The following is a 23,872-nucleotide window of genomic DNA, read 5'->3' on the forward strand; positions in this document are numbered from 1 at the left end:
AAAATATTTATTTTTGACAAAAATTTACCTTATTCTCTCAAATTAAAACCCCACATTTTAACCCCCTCAAAATAAAAAAAAGTACGTAATATTACACCCCCTCAAACCAATTAAACCCTCATTTTATCCCCCTTAACAAAGCTTGGACATCCTTGGCTCAAACTATTAGCTATTTTTCAAAATGTTTATTTCTCTTCTCAAATGATAGAAATAGATAAATTGAGATCTGTCTGTGTGTCGGTAATTCTTGTCTAATCCTAGTAATCATGGGTGTGCGCAAGGTATATAATTTTAAGATTAATTTTTACCATTTTTTGCTCTTATTTTTTTATTTCTAAATGCGAAGCTTTTCTATGATTATGGTCGGTTGTCCGTCCGTCGGTAAAGGTTAGCTCTAATTTCATTAAATTAGACATGTTAAAATTGTCTTATAAGATTTGAAACTTTGCATGATGATCCCCATATCAGTTTAGAAAGCGTTGCAACTCTTTGATCGTTACCAGAACGTCTGTACGCTCATTTAAAACATTTTGTACTTTTTTGACCACAATTTTACATGTGATAAAATTATCCAATTCATCTGATTTTTGGAATACTGATTTCGAGGACAACATAGTACAATACTATAATCAAAGCTTCTCTATAAATGTCCTAAAAATGGAAATATGTCCTTAAACAGTATCTTGTATTTGGCCGTTTTGCAACAAATTTGCTTGAAATTTTGTTATACTTATATATTTTTATTCTGCTTATTCATTTCTGACACTCTACAAGTGTTTATGTACATTTGTCCTACCATTTCAGAGCTTCGCTTTAATGGATGCTGTCTTCCTTGTTATTTATAAAATTGTTAAATTATCCGTAAACACAGATATGTAATTCTCTTTAATCCGGTTCAACTTTGGTGCCATCATTGTATCGACAAAATTAGTCAGTAATTCATTATTTGAATATTATTACATTGTAGTTATAGGCTTTTTGTCTAAAATTCTCGGAAATTGTTGGTTCGGAATGGCTGTACTTTAAAGCAAGCTTTATCATTGTATTGAGCTGGTTTTAAGCTATTTCTTTTACCTTCCCGCACGCATTGTTGAATCATCTATTCTTTAATATTAAGTAGTAAGATTTTGATTGAAGATAAATGTTTTCTGAGACCCTCATTTATTTGCTATGATGGTCTTAGGCTATTTTATAGACTGATAAAAAGTGCACTAGATGCTAGAGGCACAGTCGCTAGTGTATTATATTTGAATATGGTCATATCATTTTGTCGACATAATCCATTTACCATTATAATCATATGTTAATGTAATGCTCCCGAGGGTAGCAAGGATATATTTAGAGATATAAAGAGAGATAAATTCTACACAAGGATGACAATATTCATAAAAGCGAAGCTCGTCTAGTCATACATTAGGACAAACGAACAATTTACAGAGTTACAAATCTTTTTATTTAGGTGTCTAAGCAAAAATTCTGTATTAATCTATCGAATATTACTTAAAATCCAAGATCATTTATTTAAATATGTAAATATCGGATTAGTAATCACCATTTCTAAAATCAAGATACTTACATTAGTAAACAATCTTGAAAAACAAAAAAAGAAGAATTTTAAAATAGATTTACTACAGTATATGTTTATTTTTAAAGAAGCTATGCTCCAAATATTTAAGATATAAACATCAATCCAAAAACGATTCATAAAATCAATTTTTTTCTACGTGAAAGATTTGGATTATAATATTTTTTATGATAATTTTAAATACTACTTTTGGAGTTTACTCATGAAAGAAGGAAACATTGGACTATAAATTACACTGGTCCCCAAAGTTTTATGAACTGAGTAGGCGCTATCTAATTTGTTGGCCTACATAGTCTGAGGACTTTTATTATGTCTTGATAGGTGAGTACAAACTAGCAGTTTCCATACTTTTTTATATATAGATTAATTTTCATTAGACTCACAAATTTTAAATAAAAAGATCTCTAAGACAGCTTAAAATAAGAAATTAGTGATAAGGCCCCCGAATAGGTTAGGGTTAGTTAATTAATCTGTATTTGATATAAATGAATAACAAATAAAAACACTAATTACTTTTTATTAGAAAAATCAGTTTATTTTTGTTATAACTGGAATAAAATATTTTTTTCTCTTTCTCTTAAAAATTATACAATAGAGAGATATGAAAGAGAAAAGAGGCTGGTTTTAGGTTGTTTTTTTGTTCAAAGACAAAGATATAGATTATGAAAAATAGAGGGGAATGCATACTATGCATTCTATAGGCCTCCTAAAAGGCACAATCTACCAAAATTTATAGTTAAAAAAATCAAAACATAGGACGTGTAACAAAATAAGACCTTGTGGTATACCTGTCCTCTGGAGTTTATCCAGGTTCTGGTGCACCAAAATAAGACCTTGTGGTATACCAGTCCTCTGGAGTTTATCCAGGTTCTGGTGCACCAAAATAAGACCTTGTGGTATACCAGTCCTCTGGAGTTTATCCAGGTTCCAGTGCACCAAAATAAGACCTTGTGGTATACCTTTCCTCTAAAGGTTCTCCAGGTTCAGGTACACCAAAAAAGATCTTATTGAAAACACGTCCTCTAAAAGTTATTCAGGTACATCAAAATAAGACTTTGTGATGTACCTGTCCTCTAGAGGTTATCCAGGTTCAGGTAGAAGATAATTAAAGTCCCTCAACAGATTATGACGTCATTCGATAAAATAACTAATGAGAGGCCATCATAAATTTTAACATTGGTCCATTATAGTGTATTCTGGCCTCTCATTGGCTATTCTATCGTATAACGTACACCAAAAAATATTTTACCCTTTTTTATGGTAATATAGCTAATGAAGTTAAAATCTTCCTGGACTTTTATTTACAAATTTTCTTTTCCAATCCTTGCTTTAAGATAAGTTCATGGTTTTGTTAAATAACAAATAAACTTACAAAGGATTATATTTTGTTTTCTCGCGAAGTCTTTTTTGTTTTTGTTTTATGTAGTTTTAAGGTTTCTGATGAAAATAAGAAGATACTGATTATTTTTTATTTTTAATAATTGATTCTTGACAATAATGGTAAAACCCACGTAAAACATATAAAATATAAAGTCTCTGATTTGTGGATTTATGATTTTTTCAAAATATAGTTATTGTAGGGGGAATGCTTTTTCCCCGAACAGGTTTCAACTCATAAATAATCGGGCACAGTTCGACTTCCAGTCAAAATGGTCGTGCAATCAAATAGTTTGTTGTCAAAAAGGCATTTGAACAAGCACATTATTAAGCAAGATTTAGTTCAGAGATGCTATAAAATAAGATCTCATGGTGTATGACACCGTCCTTTACCAGGCTATCCGATTCTATCATAATTGATCACATAATAATTTTAAGGGGATGACAGGTTGGAACCTTTGACCACTGGTAGTTTTGAAACAAACAATCAAAATTTAGTAAAAGTACCCAACAAAAAAGATAACTTGGTTCTAAAACTTTGGGAACCAGTATAATTTACAACCAATTGCCCTCTCCCTCCCCCCCCCCAAAAAAAAATATATTAATTTCTTATGGTGAAGCCAAGCTTTTAAAAATATTTATGATTTTTATCTTTATTGTTATCCAATTCTTATATAAAAAGAAACTCTTAGTTTAAATCTTGTATAGTATTTTAAGCAAAAATGTATTATTATGAAAACAGGGATTGGTCAATAGCAATCAATTGAATAAACGCTTAAAATTTAACTAATGAAGTTCGCATGTCATTGATGCCCTACTTGCAATCATAATTGTCGATGTTTTAACTAAAAATAAAGAAAAATCTACTTCCATACTTCAGAAACCCTAAAGCTAGGTTTTAAATCAATAGGATTATTCTAACATGCCTAAATTTTCTACCAGATCCATGGATGCAGTATAATATATAGAAGCATCGCTTTCAAAATGAACCAAAAAAATGTTTAAAAATCAATTTTTATAAACAGCAATGTAAACAAAATATTTTTCCGGTTCAAAAACTTTATTCAAATTTTACCGTTGAGTCAATTTTTGTTTGTTTGCTTATAAACAAGAATGACAACATTTATAAAGCGAAGATTTAAAACCTGATAGTAGGACAGACGAACATTAATACTTAATGTGCATAATATACTTCGATTATCAGGTAATAAAAAAAAGGCTTCTTGAGTATAAAAATATAGTAATTTAAAAGAAAATATCTAAAAAACGCAAAAATATAGTAAAAAACTTATAGAAAATATTTTAAAGAAACCTTCATTAATATTTATTTCCTGTGAGTAGATTTTAATATTTGTAAAGCTACTCGACAAGTCTATGTTATCAGGGATATAAAGAGATAAGACAATGGCCGATAAATTGATGTTCATCTTCAATGAGGATACACAAAATTACCCCTGGCCCTAATGCATATTAAATTAGTGGTTGAAAGTTTAAATACTAAACTTAATGAACCAACCAACTAAAGTTCAATTGTTGAACCAATAAATAAGAAATTGTTATTATAAAACTTTGGGTACTTGTGTAATAAACAGCCCAAGGTTCCCTACCTCCTTGCCATGTTATACTTTTGCTGTTATTTTATCAACTTAACAATATTTATGTCATTATTAGAATAACGATCTATATTATACAGGCAACTTCAAATGTATTGGGGTTTACAAAGCCATCTTTTACTACAAAACTGATATATCAGATCTGAATAAATGCAAAATTTAAAAAGTTTATGTTGATCTATTAAATTAGAAACAAAATATACCAGGCAAACATCTTTTTTAATAGTAGTAAGATCTTTATCGGACCGTCAAGATCTTGCCAACGGCTAAACCGATGTGTTTTTCGTCTAAGGGAAGCTTTACATATGTCTTAGGAAAGTTAAAAAAATATGTAATTTCAAAACAGCTTACAACATGTTAAAAGCCAGTCCTATAGTTGTGTGTTTTCAAACGACTCCTATCCTATTTGGGGGAAGGGTTGGTATAAGGTATAAGGGACGGGGATTATTCTATTTTTAACCTTTCTCCCATTTTTGATATTCCCATTACTCCCTATCTCTCTCTCTGGAGCGCTATGCTTCTCATTGGATAAATTCTCTATCATATAGCGCCAATTTCTGACCAATAGGAGCACAGATCTATGAAACTTAGAGAAACTTAATATTTTAAAAGTCTAAATTTTCTACATTTTACGAGTGTCTGTCTTTAAATTATATTATTACGTCTTAAAATGGAAGCATGTTCTGAATATAAAACTGATAATAATTACAATTGAAATTTTCTTAATGATTTTCTCTGTTTTCAGTCATTTCACTCTATGAATGCTGTCATCCTTGTTATTTTCATAACAAAAAAGTTATACAAAATTAATAAAATTGTATAAGAATTAATGGACCCAGAAAAAAACATTTCTAGTAAATAAACTTTTTCTCCATAAATTAGGGGATTTTCAATTGTGTAATACCCAAAAAAAACTTAAAAGTTAAATTCAGAAAAAGTAATTTTTATATTTGAACCAATTTAGAACTATATATAAAAAACTAGCAACTGTGCCGTACTATCTAGGAGCCTTGAGTTGAGAAAAAAATAGCTTAAAACCATCCTAAGAATAAGATTTAGATATTAATTATAAATCTTCAGTCAAATGGGGATTTTAAATGGTTATTGATATCATAACTGACGAGCATTTAACCCTAACTACTTTAAATAATACGATTTTTGTTATTAAAATATAGGTATACTTTGAGCCCAAAATTAATGTTTATTTGGAAAACATAAAATTTTCCATCTTTGTGTCTGTCTTTTTTTTTAACAAAAAATATCTTTTTACCGAAGCTTGATATAGGTTCAGGTCAAGTTTTTTTAAATTACGTGATAGGTTAGGCATATAAAACTAAGGGATCTAAATGGTTGGGACAATAGCTGATAAATTCATGTACAACCCCAATGATGAAATACCAAAATACCCCTTCTGTAGATCAAAATTAGTGGTTGAAATGTATGAACACTCAACTTAATGAATCAACTAATGGATATTTACTAAAGTCCCAAAAGTTGTTAAGCCAACGAATAAGAAAACGTTGTTATAAAACTTTGGAGACTAGTGTAATAAACAGCCCATTGTCCTCTCTCTCTCTTCTTAAAACTAGTTTGGGGCTATCACACAAAGTACCCTCTCGAGCACTGATTGACTCCCACACCCTTATTTTGAAATAGTTTTATATGAAGGGGTCGGGTTTTTTTTTCTCTCGATTGTTTGTTTATTATTTTAGGTCGGATACCTAAATTCAACCCAGGGGGGGGGGGGGGTGACAGGCCCATTCTGCAAGCTTCTGAACTACTTTCTTAATGTGAAAAATTAACATAATAAATTTAATTTTAGGAGAAAATAAACTCCCATTCTGAATAACTGCGACATAAAGTAAAAAAAAAACAATCATTCCAGTTTTTTCTTCTGAAATAAATATTATTCAACCATTGAATTTCAAAGTCAACATGGACGTCATTGCCTTTTCAAAACAGCCTTCTAGTATACTATTTAGAAAAATAACAACTTAGTGAAGACTTAAAATTGCTGGAAGTTTATAGGAATTACACATACTTTCCTTCATGTATATCTTAAATACAGAAGAAACTGACGTTTGCTGTAAGAAAATGAATTAATTTTCAGGTATTGTGGGTACATTTGACTGTAAATTATACTGCTTCGAAAGTTTTACCATTCGTTGGCTCAAAACATTTAACTGTGGTTGGTTGGTTTAAACTCATAGTGTCCAAACCTTTCAATCATAATCTTAATCTACAGATTGGGTAATTTTGTTTATCCTCTTGGGAAAGTACATCAATTTATTGTCCATTGTCTTATCCCTCATGAATCTTACTTTCACACTCAACTCTATCAACCCTTTAATTTCACGATCTTAACCCGAGTGCCAGAAACCAAGGCATTCCCCTTTCACGTAATATTCATTCCAAATGCCAAAGATAGTAGCAATTTCCTCTATATGCAGCGTGATAAAAAGCAAATTTTAATGCACTCTTTCAAGCTTGACAACTGAAAGATGCGTTCCACTTTACGATAAATGTAAGGTTTATTACCTAATTAAGATAAATGAATAAAATGTAGGTTACTCTTTAGTTAGATGCGCAGTTGAAAAAAACTTACAGGGAGAGGACAATAAATGATATATATTTTTCCTCTAAAAATTTATATCCATATAAATTTGTAGATTATTTTCGACCCAAACCATTTTTAATACATTTAAAGAAGAAGTACAAAAAATTAGGGTGTCATTCCTTCAAGGGCTTTTTTTTTAGGAATGTTGTGGTATCCCCCCCCCCCCTCCAAAAAAAGAGGTACAGTTTTAACTACCTTCGAAGGACCTATGATATGCTACTTAGTACACAAACATACGGATAGACATCCTGTTACTTTTGCATAGTGAGGATTCAAAATCCTTTTCACTGCAATCAACAATTTTATAAGAGTTTGTTGGTGGCGGCAATTTACCCCCCCCCCCCTTTTACCTCCCCTTCATAAACCGTGGGCGTTCACCCTCCCTCAATAATTATCCTCCGTCTATTTAACTAACATCGAATCTTGGACATTTTTAGAACTGATAAAAGTCTTTTAAAAGCTAGCTCTAAAATTATAATTTTTTTTCCTTGATTTTTTTCCAGTTTTTGAGTGGTCAAATTAAACCCAGTTGGGTTTTTAAAAAAAATAACCGAAAGGACTGATTGGCCAAGTTCAGACATTTATCTGAGCTGGATCTTTAAAAGCGTAGCCGTTGCCGTAGTCGTGGTCAGAGTTACAGCCACCAACCTAATAGCGATCTTTAAATCATATTAACCACGCGTTGCCGTGGCCACAAAAAAAATACAATCTTTAAATCATATTGGCAACGCGTGGTCGTAGTCGTAGCGTGGTTAACCACGCTAAAAGTGACCACAGTCCGTTAGTGTGGCTAAAGCGTTGCTAAAGCCACAGCCATGACTACGGCCACGGCTACAGCCACGCCAACGGCTACACATTTAAAGATCCAGCTCTGATTTTTTTTTTGTTGCTAAAAAAGTATCTTCCTGTTGCTTGGTGCTTTTGGCTGCCGAGCATTTTGATAGAATTATATTTTTGATAGATATAACCTATGTGTACTTTTAGGCCCAAAATAAGCCATAAATAGGTAAAAAAGATTATTGAGTATACAAGTAAAAAAAAAAATATAATCAATTTTGTCACTCTGGAGGGATAGGGGAGATTGATACCACCCCCCCCCCGCTCCACCCCCAACACTCCTCTTTGCAAGTCCTCTTGGGAAAAAAACTAGCTTTTGAAGACTTCTAGTGGACCAAAAAATTCCCCTGAATTGACGGAGGCGTATGTACTCATATATATATAAATATATATATTAAACCATTCCTTCTGTATTAAATAACACTAGAATTACAGACTTCTTCAACCTGCAAGTTTACTGTTATTCTCAAAAGCTCCAAGGTCTAAAAACCCCGCCAAAAGTAGCAACTATTATACTTGTTGCGCGCATTATATCTATTCTCAATTCTATTATTCTACAGATAGATTCGTTCATCAAAGGTTTCACCCCCCAGGTTTCTCTTCATTTATTTACTTTATAACATAATAAAATATTAAATATTGCTCTTTTTTTTTAAGTTTTCTCTCTTTTTATATTTTTCTTCTTTTTATTAAGAATTATAGATTTGTGATAACTAATAATTCATCTCAGTTTTAATTTAGTTCATTTTTACATCTTAGACTGTTAGGTTTTAATTTAAATCAAACTATAAATATTGAATTATAACCTTTTATTAAAAGCCGCCAATTACTAAAGATTAACACTTATTAAAATATATTTATCATATAAGATTTTCAAAATTAAAAGAAGTAAAAAATAGCACTATTTAGCAAAATTTTTAATAGCTTAAATTCATGTAGTTTCGCCAATAAAATGACAGTAAAATTTTTAATTAAAGATTCTTTACTTGTGGTCAATTATGTGTTTAAAAGCTCCTTTTTAAATTTTCATTTTAACTTCAGATAAATTGTAAATAAAAACGGCCACATAGCTGCTTTGAAAAGTTACGGACCTGATTTTCTGTTTGTTATTGGTGGAGTGGCGAGGGGATTTGATAAGTATAAAGACAAAATAAAAACTCTGCTATTAAGACAATTTCTCTGTATGTAACATCATAACATATACATAAATGTTTTAATCTTTGTTCTTAAAAATTACATTTTTTCCATATAACAATCATCAAATTTTCTGAAAATGTTATATTTTGCCAACCTATTAAAAAGATTTTTGGATAATTTTTTTTCAAAAACTATTTTCAGATTACTTGAATATTTATTTAATATGATAAATAAGCTAAACTTTAAAATATAATTTTCTTTAAAAAATGTTAAATCTTTTTTTTAAATTAGCTTACTTACATATATTTTGTTTAGATGTTGTTTTGTCTTAAATAATTTACATACACTATTAGCATTAACATTCTAACTCTAAAAATGATCATAATTGAACGAAAAGTATTGTTTCATAATTTTTTATTGGCCGATATTAAGATTTATATTGGTCCTTATTGATAAATTATTAGTTATCACTAAAATTTGCTTTAATCATTCTCCTTTGAAAATAATTTGGTTTCCAATTTGTAAAAAAGAAAACTATAACAGTACAGATTATTTTAAAAGAAAGCTATTTAAAATAAATATTAAAAAAAGTTAAGACGCCTTCTTTTCTCATTTTAAGATAGCATTTTTTTTAAATCTAAAAATTGTAATAAATCAGATTTTTTTCTTGTGAACTTAATTGTTATTTACATCCATATTAGGTTAAAGATTTTTTTCTTCAAATTTTTGGAAGATTTTTTTGTTGTAAATTTTAATAATATTTTTTGTTTAGGATTCTTGTTTACGTGCGTGGACCGGGTCAGAGGATACGGATTATACTCCAAATAATCCCAGCCTTTTCTTCAACGTAGATACAGATCAAGATTTAGGTAATTGCTTTAATTAATCCATAATTAAACCTAAATCAACCTAACATAACCTAAGATAAACAAAAGTGGAGGTTTAGTATTGTACACTAACCTCCAATATATGATTATTTATTTTAATTCTTAACCTTTAGCTGGTCGAAAAGTTGGAGGCAGGATGTACAAAATAACTATTTTTCCAGTATCGCTTCGAAACCGATTAATATCCGGCGGGTTAGAACCGGTTCCCAGTCATACTGAAAAATTATGTATAGTATCGTATTAAATTCAGATTCTACGAATATTAAAATGTACAATCATAGGATTAAAAAAAGTTTTTTTTATCCCGTTCCTTCGGCATCTCGGGTTTTAATCTTACAATTGAAAATTTTTATATCCGCGGAAATCTGTTAATGATTGATGCGATAAATAACCATTAACATATTTTTATTTGATTTTTGAAATATTTTTTTAGGTTTCTCCCACCTAGCTCCTAGTGTAACCAAAAGTTTCGGAGACGAGTTTTTGTTCGATACAGGACCTTCAGATTTTCATGATTCAGTTTCAGGTAAAATTAAAGTAATTTATGAAAGTTACTTAATGGGTGACTTCAAAATGCCTTTTAACGTAACAATTAATACGTTTTTTATTTTTATTTGTAAATTTATGACTTAAATTTCATTTCTAAATTTTTCTTTTATCTTGTTGCATTGTCAATAACCAAATAAATAATACATATTCTTTAGATAGCTCATTTGAATTAAAGTAAAATACGTTTATAAATCTTTTAAAATAAACTAACAATCGGATGAACAATTTTAGAAGAGTATCTTCTCTACTAAATAAATTTAATTATCTATATAACTTTAATAATTACAGAAATTGGACAATTAGAACGACGTGAAGCCACTTCTCTTACTCATACTTCAACCCATAATACTACTTCTACCAAAGATCCACCTATCTTTACTATAACCCCTTTAGGTAAATTCAATTAGCTTTTTTTAGGCGTAGCTACTCTTTAACTAAGGTATGCCTGTACCTCTACATTCTAACAATATGATCAAATAGACTTTGATCTAATTTGAAAGTGTTTCTTGCTAGGGATCTCTAATCATGCAGGGCTTTTCCTAACCTAACCTAACCTAACCAAAATATACTTTTTTGGTAGGATCGCAGGATTATTTAACACCTATACCTACTATCCAAAAAACATTAAATCAACTTTATGACTTATTGATTCCTTGTTGGAACCATAGTTTCAATTTTGTTATTAATTTAGTTGATATTCTACACGATAGCTGCCAAGTAGAGCCAGATTCTACGACTATAGATCTTACACATCATAAGAAGGTTAGTTTTATTCTAGATATGGACAATTATGTCCTTAAAAAGCGCCGCAATAACATTAGATATAAAGAAGATGCTTATTACGTGAGTATAAGAATGTTTAAGACATAGAAAATCACAGGTTTTTGACTATTTTAGTGGCATGCCAGAGGGGTTTTTGGATCTTACTACCCTCCCCCATATCCAAATATCTGGAATTTAGACACTTGTTTTAAAAAAATAGTAAACTATGGTGCAGTAAATTAAATAAAGTCTTGACATATAGATAGATAGAAACAGTACAAAAATCTACCAAACTTGCTTAATTATTTTTAAGTTATTTTCTCAAAATCTTTTACCAAAAAGTGAATAACATAATTTCTAAAATCTTTTAAAAAAGAAAACCTTAAAAATGTTCCTTAACAGTTATAAGGTTTTCTAGAGGTATATCCTCGTATCTTTAATATGTTTTTAATATTTTCATCTATTTTTGACGTTATATAGTCAGTATTTTTCTTTAATAAATAGTATTGGTTCTATACCTTAGCTTCTATAACAGATAGAGGTCTTCATTTAATTATCATATTATACAACCAATTGAAACGCATATTATTACAACAGCACAAACTGCCCTTTCCCCTTTGCTTTATTCACATAAAATAACCCAGGAATAAGGTATAACCAACAAGCAAAATAAATCTAAAATAATATTTGGGGGGCAAATGGAGAGGTCGTCAATTTTACGATGTGTTGCCCCCCAACGACAGCTGAAAAACAGGTATAGGTTTCGTGATTTTCTTCCGAATTAATTTCGTTATTGGTATGAGCTGAAAATAACCCCTTCTATTTATAATTATGTTATTGTGTCTTTTTGCAAATATAAAACCCACTGTTGAAATCTATTTGAAATTTTGATTATTGAACTTTTAATTTAGGACGTATCTCACAGCAACCCTTTTTATTTTCTATCAAATCAAGATCATACCAAATCTTCAGACACCTACGATGTTATTGAATTAGGTAAAATTAAATTTTTTTAACAAATTTTAGTAGTAAAGCTACTTTGTAAGTTATTGTGTCTGTATGTCTGTATTGCTCTTATAATTTGATAATAATCGTCTTTGTTTGGACCTACTATCCAAAGAAAAACTATTTTTTTTCTTTCATAGCATGCTGTAATTATTGCCAATAAAGATGATGACACCTAGTTTCAAAGAAAATTTGGAACCAAAATCATTATGTTATAGAGTTAATTTTAAAAGTTGAAAGCTTTTTCAAATAATTGTGAATGTTTTTAGAAAATTGTCTTCCTTTAACAGGAGAAGAATTAACAAATCATCAAGGTGATTTTATTTTAATTTAATCATTAATTCTGGTTTTTACATTACTTTACCAAAATAAGAAGATTTTCAACGAAAATTTTAGAACGGGAGTAAGGATGGAGTAGAATTGTGTTAAAGTTTACATACTAAGAGGGTAGTATGAACGCAGGGGTTAGGCTGCTAGGCATAGGAAAAACACTTTATTACTTTTAATTTTTTTTATATTATTTCAACTTTTATTTTAGATTCATCACAAAATCAACATTCACTAACCTCTCTTAATCCAGTATCTTCTACTGTACACAGTGTACATCACGGTGCACTGCAAGAGAACAACTCTGTACTTCCAGGTAACATTATCAATAAATTTGCTAATAAAGCGGGGGGGGGGGGTGCAATGGAGTGGTAGTTTGTTTCCCATTCATCTTAGTCATTGTTAAGTGTCATTTTAGCCAAGGTCTTTAACTCGGAAAGTGAAACTGAAATTTACTTAACCTAACCTAAACGAAGAAAAACAAATAAATATTTTTTTCCCTACCTTAAATTTGGGGGTGGGGTTTAGGTTACAATTAGAATTAAATTGGGTAATAAGTTTCTTTCGAAATAATAAAAACTTTTTTTGTGTCAGAATCGAGTAGCGTGCTGACCGACCAGCTACACCAAGATCTGAGAACAACAACAAGTAGTGTGCTGACCGACCAGCTACACACAGATTTATCAACAAACACGGATTTATTTCAGTCTTTCTCCTTTCCAGAACTTGAAATGCAAGAGGAACAGGTAAACAATTACTCAGGTGCTATTAAAGATGGACGGCTAATATTTTTAGAAAATGATTCTTCTACATATTTTCTGTATAACACACTTTTTCCGTCGGACTGTCTGTCTGTACTGCCTTGGGGGAGTTCAGAGTTTTGTTCAGTAACTTCTAAATTTCTAATAATATATATACAATTCTATACAAATGTTTATTGATAATGTATTCCTTGTTTTAATTAAAAAAAAACCTAAATTAAATTTTAAAAAAATACTTAATATTTTAAAATTTTAAGGATCCAGTTTCTGCTTATTACTCCTCACACCAAGACCATGCTTTTTCATCATATCCAAGGTACTTTTTTTCACAGATTTTTTAAAGAAAAAATCAGCCAGGTTTCGTGATTTTTTTTCATCTTTGTGTAGTTACAATTTTGAATTATGTCATGAAATACAAGGATTTAAAGGGATAAGACAATGGCCGATACATTAATGTACATCCACAATGATGATAATCAAAATTACTCCTTTTAATTACAACTTAATGAACATTAGTCCCTAAATTTGTTAATCTAACGAATCAGAAAACCCTTATTATAAAACATTGGGGACTAGTTTAATAATCAGCCCAATGTTCCCTCCCTTCCTGCATGAAATAGCATATAATAGGTCATATAGTATATAATAGTTTTCAAATAGCATTAAATTTTCCAGTTAAGTTCATTATGAGCAATATATGATATTGTAAACTATATGAAAAAAATAGACTATACATATATTACTTTTTTAATTGGGATTAAAACTTTAAAATTTTTTAGAATGTTAGTGTTAAATTTTTCAGGGACGGACAAACAACAGATGGCCATGATCTTCTGCTACCTTTAAAACCACCAATGCCAGGTTAGAATATATACAATATGCAAGACATTATTTTTCTTCATGGTTTATAATCGGAATAATATCGGATTCTAGGTCGAAGTGTAATATTTAATGAAATATTTGAAAAAAGGATAATTGTTATCAAAAATACATACGACGATAAATCGAAGTAGATTAAAATAATTGGTCGAAACGATTTGACAGCCAATCAAGATTTATTTAAAGTACCCAACGTTTTGAAGACAACAAATGTGAGATCGAGTCTATAAAATAGTAAATTTCACCATCCAATGTGCCCACCCTTCCTCATAAATACTAACAAGTTTAAATCACAAATGAAGATGAAGTATTTTAAACCAAAGGTTTTATTTAAGGTTTATTGAGTCCTGGATTACCCAACGGGCTGTGTAACCAGGCTGCAGGTCCAACCATTACCTGGCCAGAGGATCATAATCAACAGGTATACAAAACATTACCTATCATCACTGGAATCATTCATTCAATGGTTTATATCAGGGGTCTTAAGGGATAAGAAATGGACGATAAATTGAAATACATACAAATGTCACATAAGTCCCAGTTTGGTTCTAGGCTATTTTATGCTCTTGTTTTACCCCTTAAATACAGAGTATCTAGATGCTAGGTGTGCAGCTAATAGTATAAAATTAACTCATTTCTAAGCTTAGTAAAATAGTATACCTTGTCGTGATATGAAGCTGTCAATTTGTCCTCCAAAGTATTGCCTTTGTTGATTTTAATCTGTTTCCTTTTCTAGCTTGGTCAAGGTCCTGGCGGAATGTACACTGGATACTCTGATCAACCTGTTTCATGGTCCTGTTCACCTTTCTCCAGAAATCCAGCGGCCATCCAGGTAGAAGTTTTGACAATCATTGTCAATAAATAACTTGATAGCTATTAATCGTATCGTATTATATATGCGGATAGTAAAACGATAAATCATAAGATTAATTCTGGTTTTGTTAACTAAGAGGGTCCGAAGGGTTGGCTAACAAAACAGGCCTTTCTTAATATTATTATTTTAAAATTTACTATCCAGTTCTAATCCAGTGGATATTAGGTTTCAATACCATACTGGAAATTATTTATCACATTAATTGATTGAAACAAAAGTATAATTCACATTATATGTATATCTTTAAAACTTTTTTTTTAGGGATTTCCCAGTATGTCAGTGAATCTGTTGATGAATGGATCCTCTTGTGGGAGCAGTGGCTCCAGTGCAGAGTTTGAGCCCTGGCAGTATGAATATACAAGTGTACAGGTATATAAAAAATTTAAAACGCTACTTGATCTTTAATTTATATTCACAAAAATCGCTTTAATTTTGATACTTCAGCCCTTTAAAACTTTTGAAATCGTATTAAAAACACAAAAGATATTTAAATTAAAGATAAAGATACTTGTCGATCGATCGTCTATATACACAAAAATCACATAAAACTACTGGAAATTTTTAAAAAGCAGCTAGATATGTCCATTGTGATAGGCATGTTGACAAAAATCTAAGCCTATTATCTTGAAAATAAGCTGAAAAAAGCGGGTTTTCCCCAAAACGTTTCAGACGGACGGACGGATTTGAAAAAATGTGGAAGGGATAAGATCAGACAATGGCCGATATATTGATTTACATCCCCAATTATGATACACAAAATTACACCTTATATAGATTTAAACTAGTGGTTGATACGTTTGGACACTAAAATTTATGAACCAACCAATCAAAAAAAGATAAAAGTCCCTAAAGTTGTTAGGTCAACCAATAATATATAACCATTAAGGGACTAGTGTAATAAACAGCCCATTATCCCCTCTCTCTCTGCATCATACCTTTCTGTAACAATTTTGAATTTATACCATTTTATACATTTTTTGAACAAAACCCTCATTTGCAGGATGGAGAACCGCCATTGCCAGCTGGCCGCACCTTTGCTCTGTTTGATTCACCGGCCAGATTCAGAAGATCATTTAGATCCCCCGCAGAATATTATGATGATGATAAACAGGTAAAAAATGTTTATAAGCCTATGAGGGATACACCACGAGATCTTATTTTTGTTGCATCTCTGAACCAAATCTTGTTTATTTGCTGTGCATGCTTATATGGTCACACGCCACTTAGACAACTAACCCGTTGGTTGCACGACCTTTGTATGGAAGTCCTAAACGTGCATGGGCCAAGGTATTCACCCTACTATTTATGTCGCGCACCTGACACTTTTAACGTCTTTGGTTATGACGACGGTGATGGTCCGAGATTTAAACCTATCACCTTCCCTTCAACAAATTTATTACAATTAATAACTAGGTTACTTGTGTAATTTTGAAGTATATCCAAATCTATTGAATATGGCGGGAAAGCAAATTCATGATTGAATCATATTTACGATTTTTTTTCGTATAAACGTGCAAAGACTCTTTTTTAAAAAAAGAGTAAGACGAAATATTAGAACATTCCTATACCTATACCTATTAGGGATTGTTGCCACTTCTGGAAGACGACCAAGGAGTCTCTCTACCCAGCTCCCCTGATTCCTCATCTGATGGCAAGAATGTCTGCAGAATTTGTGGCAAGGGGTAAGCCCTTTTTTTTTCTAGTATGTATCTGCGATTTATTTCCGCTGGATTAGAACCGGATCTAAGTCACACTAAAAAGTCTAAAAATCAATGCCAGTTTTATTGGCTCGACTCTTCGGAGCCAACAAAAATTAAATTAACCCTACAATTTATGTTATACTATCATAGGAAAGCTGTCAATAATACGATGCGATAAATAAATATTATAAATACTAATTCACAATTTAAAAGAAATTTGAAGAGAAAGGTCCTGCAATTAAAGTGATAATTGTATGCAGGATGTCTTATAAACATTATACATTTTAGTAAAAAAAATATTTTTTTCTTCTTCCACACACAATTTTTAAATATAATCAGTTAGATTTTTGGTTTTATTTAGATATGCTAGACCATCAACACTTAAGACTCATCTGAGAACTCACAGTGGTGAAAGACCCTACAGGTTTGACACATTTTCAAAAGCTAAGCTTTTCTATAATTAGGGTCAATCCTTCCGTCAGTCCGTAACGGTTATCTCTTTTCGTTGATTTGAGCATGTTAGAATTGTACTATCGATTTCAAACTTTGAAGGGAAATTCCTGTAGTAGTAAGGTACGATTTAAAAAGCGTAGCAACTATATAATCATTACCAGAATGTCCGTACGTCCATTTTAAACATGTTGATTTTTAACTTTTTTTAACAGCAAATTTTATGTAATTATTCGATTGATCTGATTTTTTAATTACTGATTCTTAGGACAATGTTAAAGGCAAAACATCTTTATAATCAAGTCGTAAAAATGTTAACATTATCCTGTATTTAAGCAGTTTTTCAACAAATTTGCTTATAATTTTGTTTCGACATTTATACATTTATAATCTGCTTATTCAGTTCTGACACTCTACAAGTTTTAATGTTTATTCGTCCTACCGTTTCAGAGCTTCTCTTTTATGGATGTTTTCATCCTTGTTAGATTTATATTTCATATTACTAGGCCACATTCTATAAACTTTTACTTTCAACTAAAAAGAGACGCACTTTTATAGATTTAAATGAAAATAGTTTCTTATTTTAATATTTTGCATTGCTTTGGATTCCGGGTTCCTAGCTATTTATGTTATTTATAAAGAAAAGGTTTCGGGGTTTTCCACATTTATAGAAATATATAAAATTGATTAACAGTATATTTATAAATTACTGCGGAATTCTCTAATCATTAATAATATTTTTTTCATCATTTTGTAAACATCTTTAAAAATAAGTAAATTTACTTATTTTTTTCTGCCATTTGAAGTATGTGGCGCTTTCCCCACAAACTAGCTTTTGATATATTTTAAAAATTAGGGGCGGGGGGAGAATATCATTGCTCAACCGTAACTCTGTGTGAAAGCGCCAAATATTTAACTTCATAGCCTTTGAAATAAAAACGAGAAATAGTTGTAATTAATTTGTTTAGGTGTCTTCAGTGTAACAAATCTTTCAGCCAAGCGGCCAACCTTACAGCACATTGTAGAACACACAGGTAAACATTTTTTTACAGCTTCGAATCCGATTAATTTCCGCTGTATTAGAACTGGTTATTAGCCACACGGAAAAATTATGTATCGTATCGTACTATATTTAGTTTTCTATGATTATAAAAAAATAAACAAGCATAATTTTAAAACCAGTTTTGTTAGCCCGTGGAATTGGCATCTCGGGGCTAACAAAAATAGTTTTAATCTTTTTATCTTTTAAACTCTGTATTATCAGCCTCAAATTTTTACGTAACATGAAAATTCAAAAATCTCTTGAACTGGGTTGGGGGGGGGGGGGGGCAAGTCATATTACGATTGAAGAATAATTAATCAACTAATATCCTATCACTGCACTGTTTTTATAGGTTAATTATTAATTTCTTATAAAATAAAATATAAAAGTTAAAATTTCTTTGAAACTGATTTACATATAAAGGAATATTTTTACCAAATCTATTCATTTATTAAAGTGAATCTTTACAAGGGGAGCATTAAGCAATCAATGTATTATAAAATTTAAATATAGCTAGTTATAAAAGAAGCTAAAATCTTTTTTAGTGTTCAGAAACAAAATTTTCCGTCAGTCTTAAAAAAATATTAAAGATCTGTGTTATAAAACCAATTAACTTTGTCATTTTGACTAGTGAAAAAGTTGGATGTATTTTAATAACATGTTTTTACCATGAAATCCCATTAAAAAAGCTAAATTTTCCTTTTTTTTTTAGTGGGGAAAAACCATTCCATTGCACCATTTGTAACAGAAAATTTTCACAAAGCTCGAGTGTAACAACTCATATGAGGACTCATTCTGGAGATAGACCATACAGGTACACACACATTATCTATCTATCTATCTATCTATATATTCTGGAGATAGACCATACAGGTAAATACACACACAATCTGTCTATCTATCTATCTATATATAGAAATTTATAGAAATTATATAGATTTTTTTGGTGATTTCTCTTGGGAGGGTAGTGAGACCCTCCCCGAAAATAGTTATAAACCTTCCCGGGACCTTTGAGAAGCTACCCTGTTAAGGAGAACCTGATCGGTTCAGCGATTAGCGAGATCCTTCGGTACAAACATACAAACACACAGACAAACGGACATCCTGTTACTTTAGTATAAGGATTGTATTTGTGAAAGGTTTCGTGATTATATTGAACTTTATTTTAGATGTCGTATGTGTAAAAAAGCATTTTCTGACTCTTCAACTCTTACTAAACATCTCAGGTGAGCTAACCGTTATTTATTATATAGACAGACGGGCAGGGACTAATTTTATAGTTCATAGTGCATATTTTTAAATTAAAGGGGAGGGGTGGGGGTTGTTTTTTACTTTTGGTCAGGTTAGGCTAAGGGGGCTAGTCACTTTAATGGAAAACTCTGAAAAAAAGATAGCGCAGAATCAGCAATTTATATAAGAACAATATACTGTTATTCAGTAAAAATATTGCTTCATACAGTAAATTTAATTATTTGTAAAGGATAATAAGTTCAACTATAAGTAACACTTATGTGGAATTATCTAAGATATTGTTTGTTTTACGTCCTGGAGTAGGACGTACATATATAATCTAAAAATAGAGTAGCTGCGCTACTAATGATGTATATTGTTTAGCTTTTTAATTGTAATGAAAAGTAAAATTTGTATTTGCTTAATATATTAACTAGCTATAGTATTGTATAAAATATTAAAAAATCAATAATATTTGATGTTTAAATATAGATAAAAAGATATTTAAATCTTTTATGAAAATTAAACATATGTAAATTACAGAAACAATACTTATCATCCTTTTAATTCTTATAATTCACTTTTAGAAAGGTTCAATGAAAATTATTATTATCAGAATGGCGTTAAATCGGAGAATACTTCATTTTATGTTGATTTTTTAGCATATTTAGATATTTTTTGAACCTATGCGTAATAAATAATCAGGAAGGCAGGGAACATTGGACTGTAAATAACACTGGTAGCCAATGTTTCATAACTACTTTATCTTATTCGTTTGCTAAAACACTTTGGGTACTCTAATTAACTTTTAATTGGTTGGTTATAAACTAGATGTGTCCAACCTGGAAACCAATGATGTATCTATTTATTATCCATTGACTTATTAATGCTAAAACACTTTGGGTACTCTAATTAACTTTTAATTGGTTGGTTCCAAACTAATTGTGCCCAACCTATAAACTAATTATTTTGACATTCTGCAGGGATAATTCTGTTCATCATAATTGGGAATGTTTGTCTATCTAATCATCCATTGTCTTATCCCTTAGAAAGCCTGTATATAATATTTGATATTTAATTTTACTATTTTATTATTACAGGATCCATTCTGGAGAGAAACCATACCAGTGCAGGCTCTGCTCTCTTAGGTTTAGTCAGGTATACATTATCTATCTATCTATCTATCTATTTATCTAATTTTCTATCTATCTATCTATCTATCTATATTTATATTTATCTATTTATTTATCTTTTTAGTTATCTGTTTATTTATCTATCTATCATTCCAAAGCAGGCTTTGCTCTCTTAGGTTTAGTTAGGTATATACATCTATCTATCTATCTATATTTATATTTCTCGTATTCATTCGACTCCGGTGGATAGGAACCGGTTCTCATCCATAAGAAAAAACTATGTCTAGCACCGAATTATAAACAGTTTTCTACGAATATAAAAATGTACAATCATAAGATTAAAACCAGTTTTTTAGCCAGTGCCTTCGGCACCTCGGGGCTAAAAAACTAGTTTTAATCTTATAATTGTACATTCTATATCCACGGAAAGCCGTTTATAATACGATGCGAGAAATAACTATTATCTATTTATTTATCTTTTTACTTATCTGTTTATTTATCTATCTATCTTACCAAAACAGGATTTGCTCTCTTAGGTTTAGTCAGATATATACATCTATATATTTTCAATCCAAGGACGTCCAACCTGTTTTATGGGGATAAAAACAGGGGTTTCAAAGAGGGATAATCTTAATTAATATCTTTAAATTTGAGGGGTGTAAAATGAGGATTTTCAAAGTCTATGTATCTATCTTTCTATTTATATATTTTTGTATATATCTATTTATTTTTCTATCTCACTATCTATTTAATTTCATATTTATCTCTCTTTCTCTCCATCTAATTTTTGTATCTTTAATGCAACATACAACTATTTATAATATAAGCATTATCCGATAATTAATTATTCATTTTATTGATTTAAACTTTAATAATTTTATGGTTCATTTATCAGTCTATCTATTCATTTGTTTTTTCTCGTATTCATTTGAATCCGGTGGATAAGAATCGGTTCTCATCCATACGAAAAAACTATGTCTATATATTATATCCAGCTTTCTACGAATATAAAAATGTACAATCATAAGATTAATCATTAGCCCGTGCCTTCGGCACCTCGGGGCTGAAAAAACTGGTTTTAATCTTATAATTGTACATTTTATATTCGCGGAAAGCTGTTTATAAAAACATGCGAGAAATAACTATTAACTATTTTTTGTTTATCTATTTACAAAAAAAATATTTACATCAATTATTTAGAATAAATCTTATTTATATATGCATCTATTTATCTAATAATTTATCGATTGATTTATATTTTTAATTGCATAAATTTAATAAATTTAAATCTCTTTACCTATCCATTTTTAATTTATCTAATTATCTATTTATAATTTCTTATTTTATTTAGTCTGGAAATCTGAACCGTCATATGAGAATACACGCCCAAAATGGAATGCCATGAATGTTTTCAAAATAATCGTCGACCAAACAATTATTACAAGTTACAAACATACGTTATTGTCGACTTATTTATAACATAAGTTAAAAACATACAATTTTATGAATATAAAAATATCGATATTTGTTATCCTATTTAATAAGTGAAACTGGTAATTTACAATCAAAAGAAGTTAATATTACCCTGTTATAATTATAAGATTATCAACTAAATGTAAACCCTTAAAATAATTCATATCTATAAGTTATTTTTCATTAAAAAAGTTTTGCTGTGTTTTTCTTCATTTTCTTCTTTCTTTTGATCATATTGATCAACATCACAAAAATTAAGATGATGCGCGATTTTTTTGGGTAAAAATCGAAGATTTTTTTATATAAATTTATTTGTTTAATCATTACACAATCATTGACAATCGTTAAATCTTTCATAAGTTGTTAATAATCAGTACTAAAAAAACTTTAAAGTGTATAAAAATAGATGTAAAGGATTGAAGGCGGGTGATTCATCTCATAAACCAGCTAAAAAGGCATAATTTTACACATAGAAGGTGGAAAAAGATGAATTTACCGTCCATTATCCTACCCCTGTTATTATGCGAAGCCATACAAATTGTCAAATAATGTTGCAAATTTTTGCAAATTTCAATTTCTCTCATTTATGAAAAAAATTAAAGTTAACTGTTGAATTAAAAATTAGACATTTTTATAAATTAGATAATAAACAAGGATGACGATTTCAAAAGGAGCGCAGCAAATATATTACCTTGTCCTATTTTTGTTTACAGTAGAAGAAGCGAGGGGAAATTACAGATAGAAATACAGACAGACATACAAAACACTAATATAGACAAGCAGTCAAACAGACAGAAAATAACTGTAGAGGTCATGAAGAGTAGTTTTGATGAACCTGGTAAAAGTGTCTGACTCTGATTATGACGTAAAAAAAATTAGCCAATGAGAGGCCAGTATACACTGTAATTGACCAATGGTAAAATTTATAGTGGCCTCTCATTGGCTAATTTTTTTTACGTCATAATCAGAGTCAGACACTTTTACTAGGTTCAGTTTTGATGCAGAAAAAACTCCTTTAGCGAAAATATTTCAACTTTTGGCCTTATTAAAAAGGATATAATAAAACTTACAGAGTAGCTGTGTAACCAAAACATTATGATAATTATGTATATTAACTTTCATTGTATTTTAGTTAATTAATTATAAATTTACATGTTTAAATAATCATACCAGAGACTGGGACTGATGTTTGGAGATTTTAATCCATTAAAATTGTTGACTATCTGTCCTAGTGACTGAACAATACCACAAAAATAGCACAGAACCCTAATAAACCATATCTAGTCGTTTTATTCGTAGTTTTTTAGTTTTTAATTTATGACGTTTGTTTTTAGCTCTTAGTAGAGAAGCTTCTTTATAGTTCTTTTGTTCGTTGGTCGGTTTTTCACGTCAGTTTGAATCTTAAATATGATTTATTTTCTTGCAGCTTCAACCTTGATTATAGTTTTGGTGGGTTGTTGTTGACCTTACCCCGAACGAAAAGTCTAAAACCTGCCGCTTGCTATTAACAAGAACTTGTAAACCCATGGGTCTACCTATTTATGAGAACCAACAATGTTACTACATATATAGTCTCGGATTTTGTTTTTATTAAAGCTTTGTTGCAATTGGAGGTTAGCATTTTTTTTGTCAAT

The 23,872-nt window shown here is 30.2% G+C and overlaps 1 protein-coding gene across 1 annotated transcript; it reads left to right on the forward strand.

The window, feature by feature from the left end:
• Positions 1-266: 266 nt before the first annotated feature.
• On the forward strand, positions 267-23,064 carry LOC145335207 (uncharacterized). The gene is made up of 23 exons (XM_080180941.1): positions 267-281; positions 2,360-2,572; positions 9,939-10,035; positions 10,487-10,579; positions 10,891-10,995; positions 11,294-11,364; positions 12,276-12,360; positions 12,639-12,683; positions 12,908-13,012; positions 13,291-13,442; positions 13,715-13,773; positions 14,260-14,318; positions 14,672-14,757; positions 15,073-15,168; positions 15,472-15,579; positions 16,211-16,321; positions 16,792-16,892; positions 17,272-17,334; positions 18,329-18,394; positions 19,115-19,216; positions 19,572-19,628; positions 20,733-20,790; positions 22,117-23,064. The coding sequence occupies exons 1-23, from the start codon at positions 267-269 to the stop codon at positions 22,168-22,170; spliced, it is 2,001 nt and encodes a 666-aa protein (XP_080037067.1). The 3' UTR covers positions 22,171-23,064.
• Positions 23,065-23,872: the final 808 nt, after the last annotated feature.

This window comes from Acartia tonsa, chromosome 13 (genome assembly GCF_053477335.1).
Source record: "Acartia tonsa isolate MP-2025a chromosome 13, ASM5347733v1, whole genome shotgun sequence".
In the NCBI taxonomy this organism is placed as follows: domain Eukaryota; kingdom Metazoa; phylum Arthropoda; class Copepoda; order Calanoida; family Acartiidae; genus Acartia; species Acartia tonsa.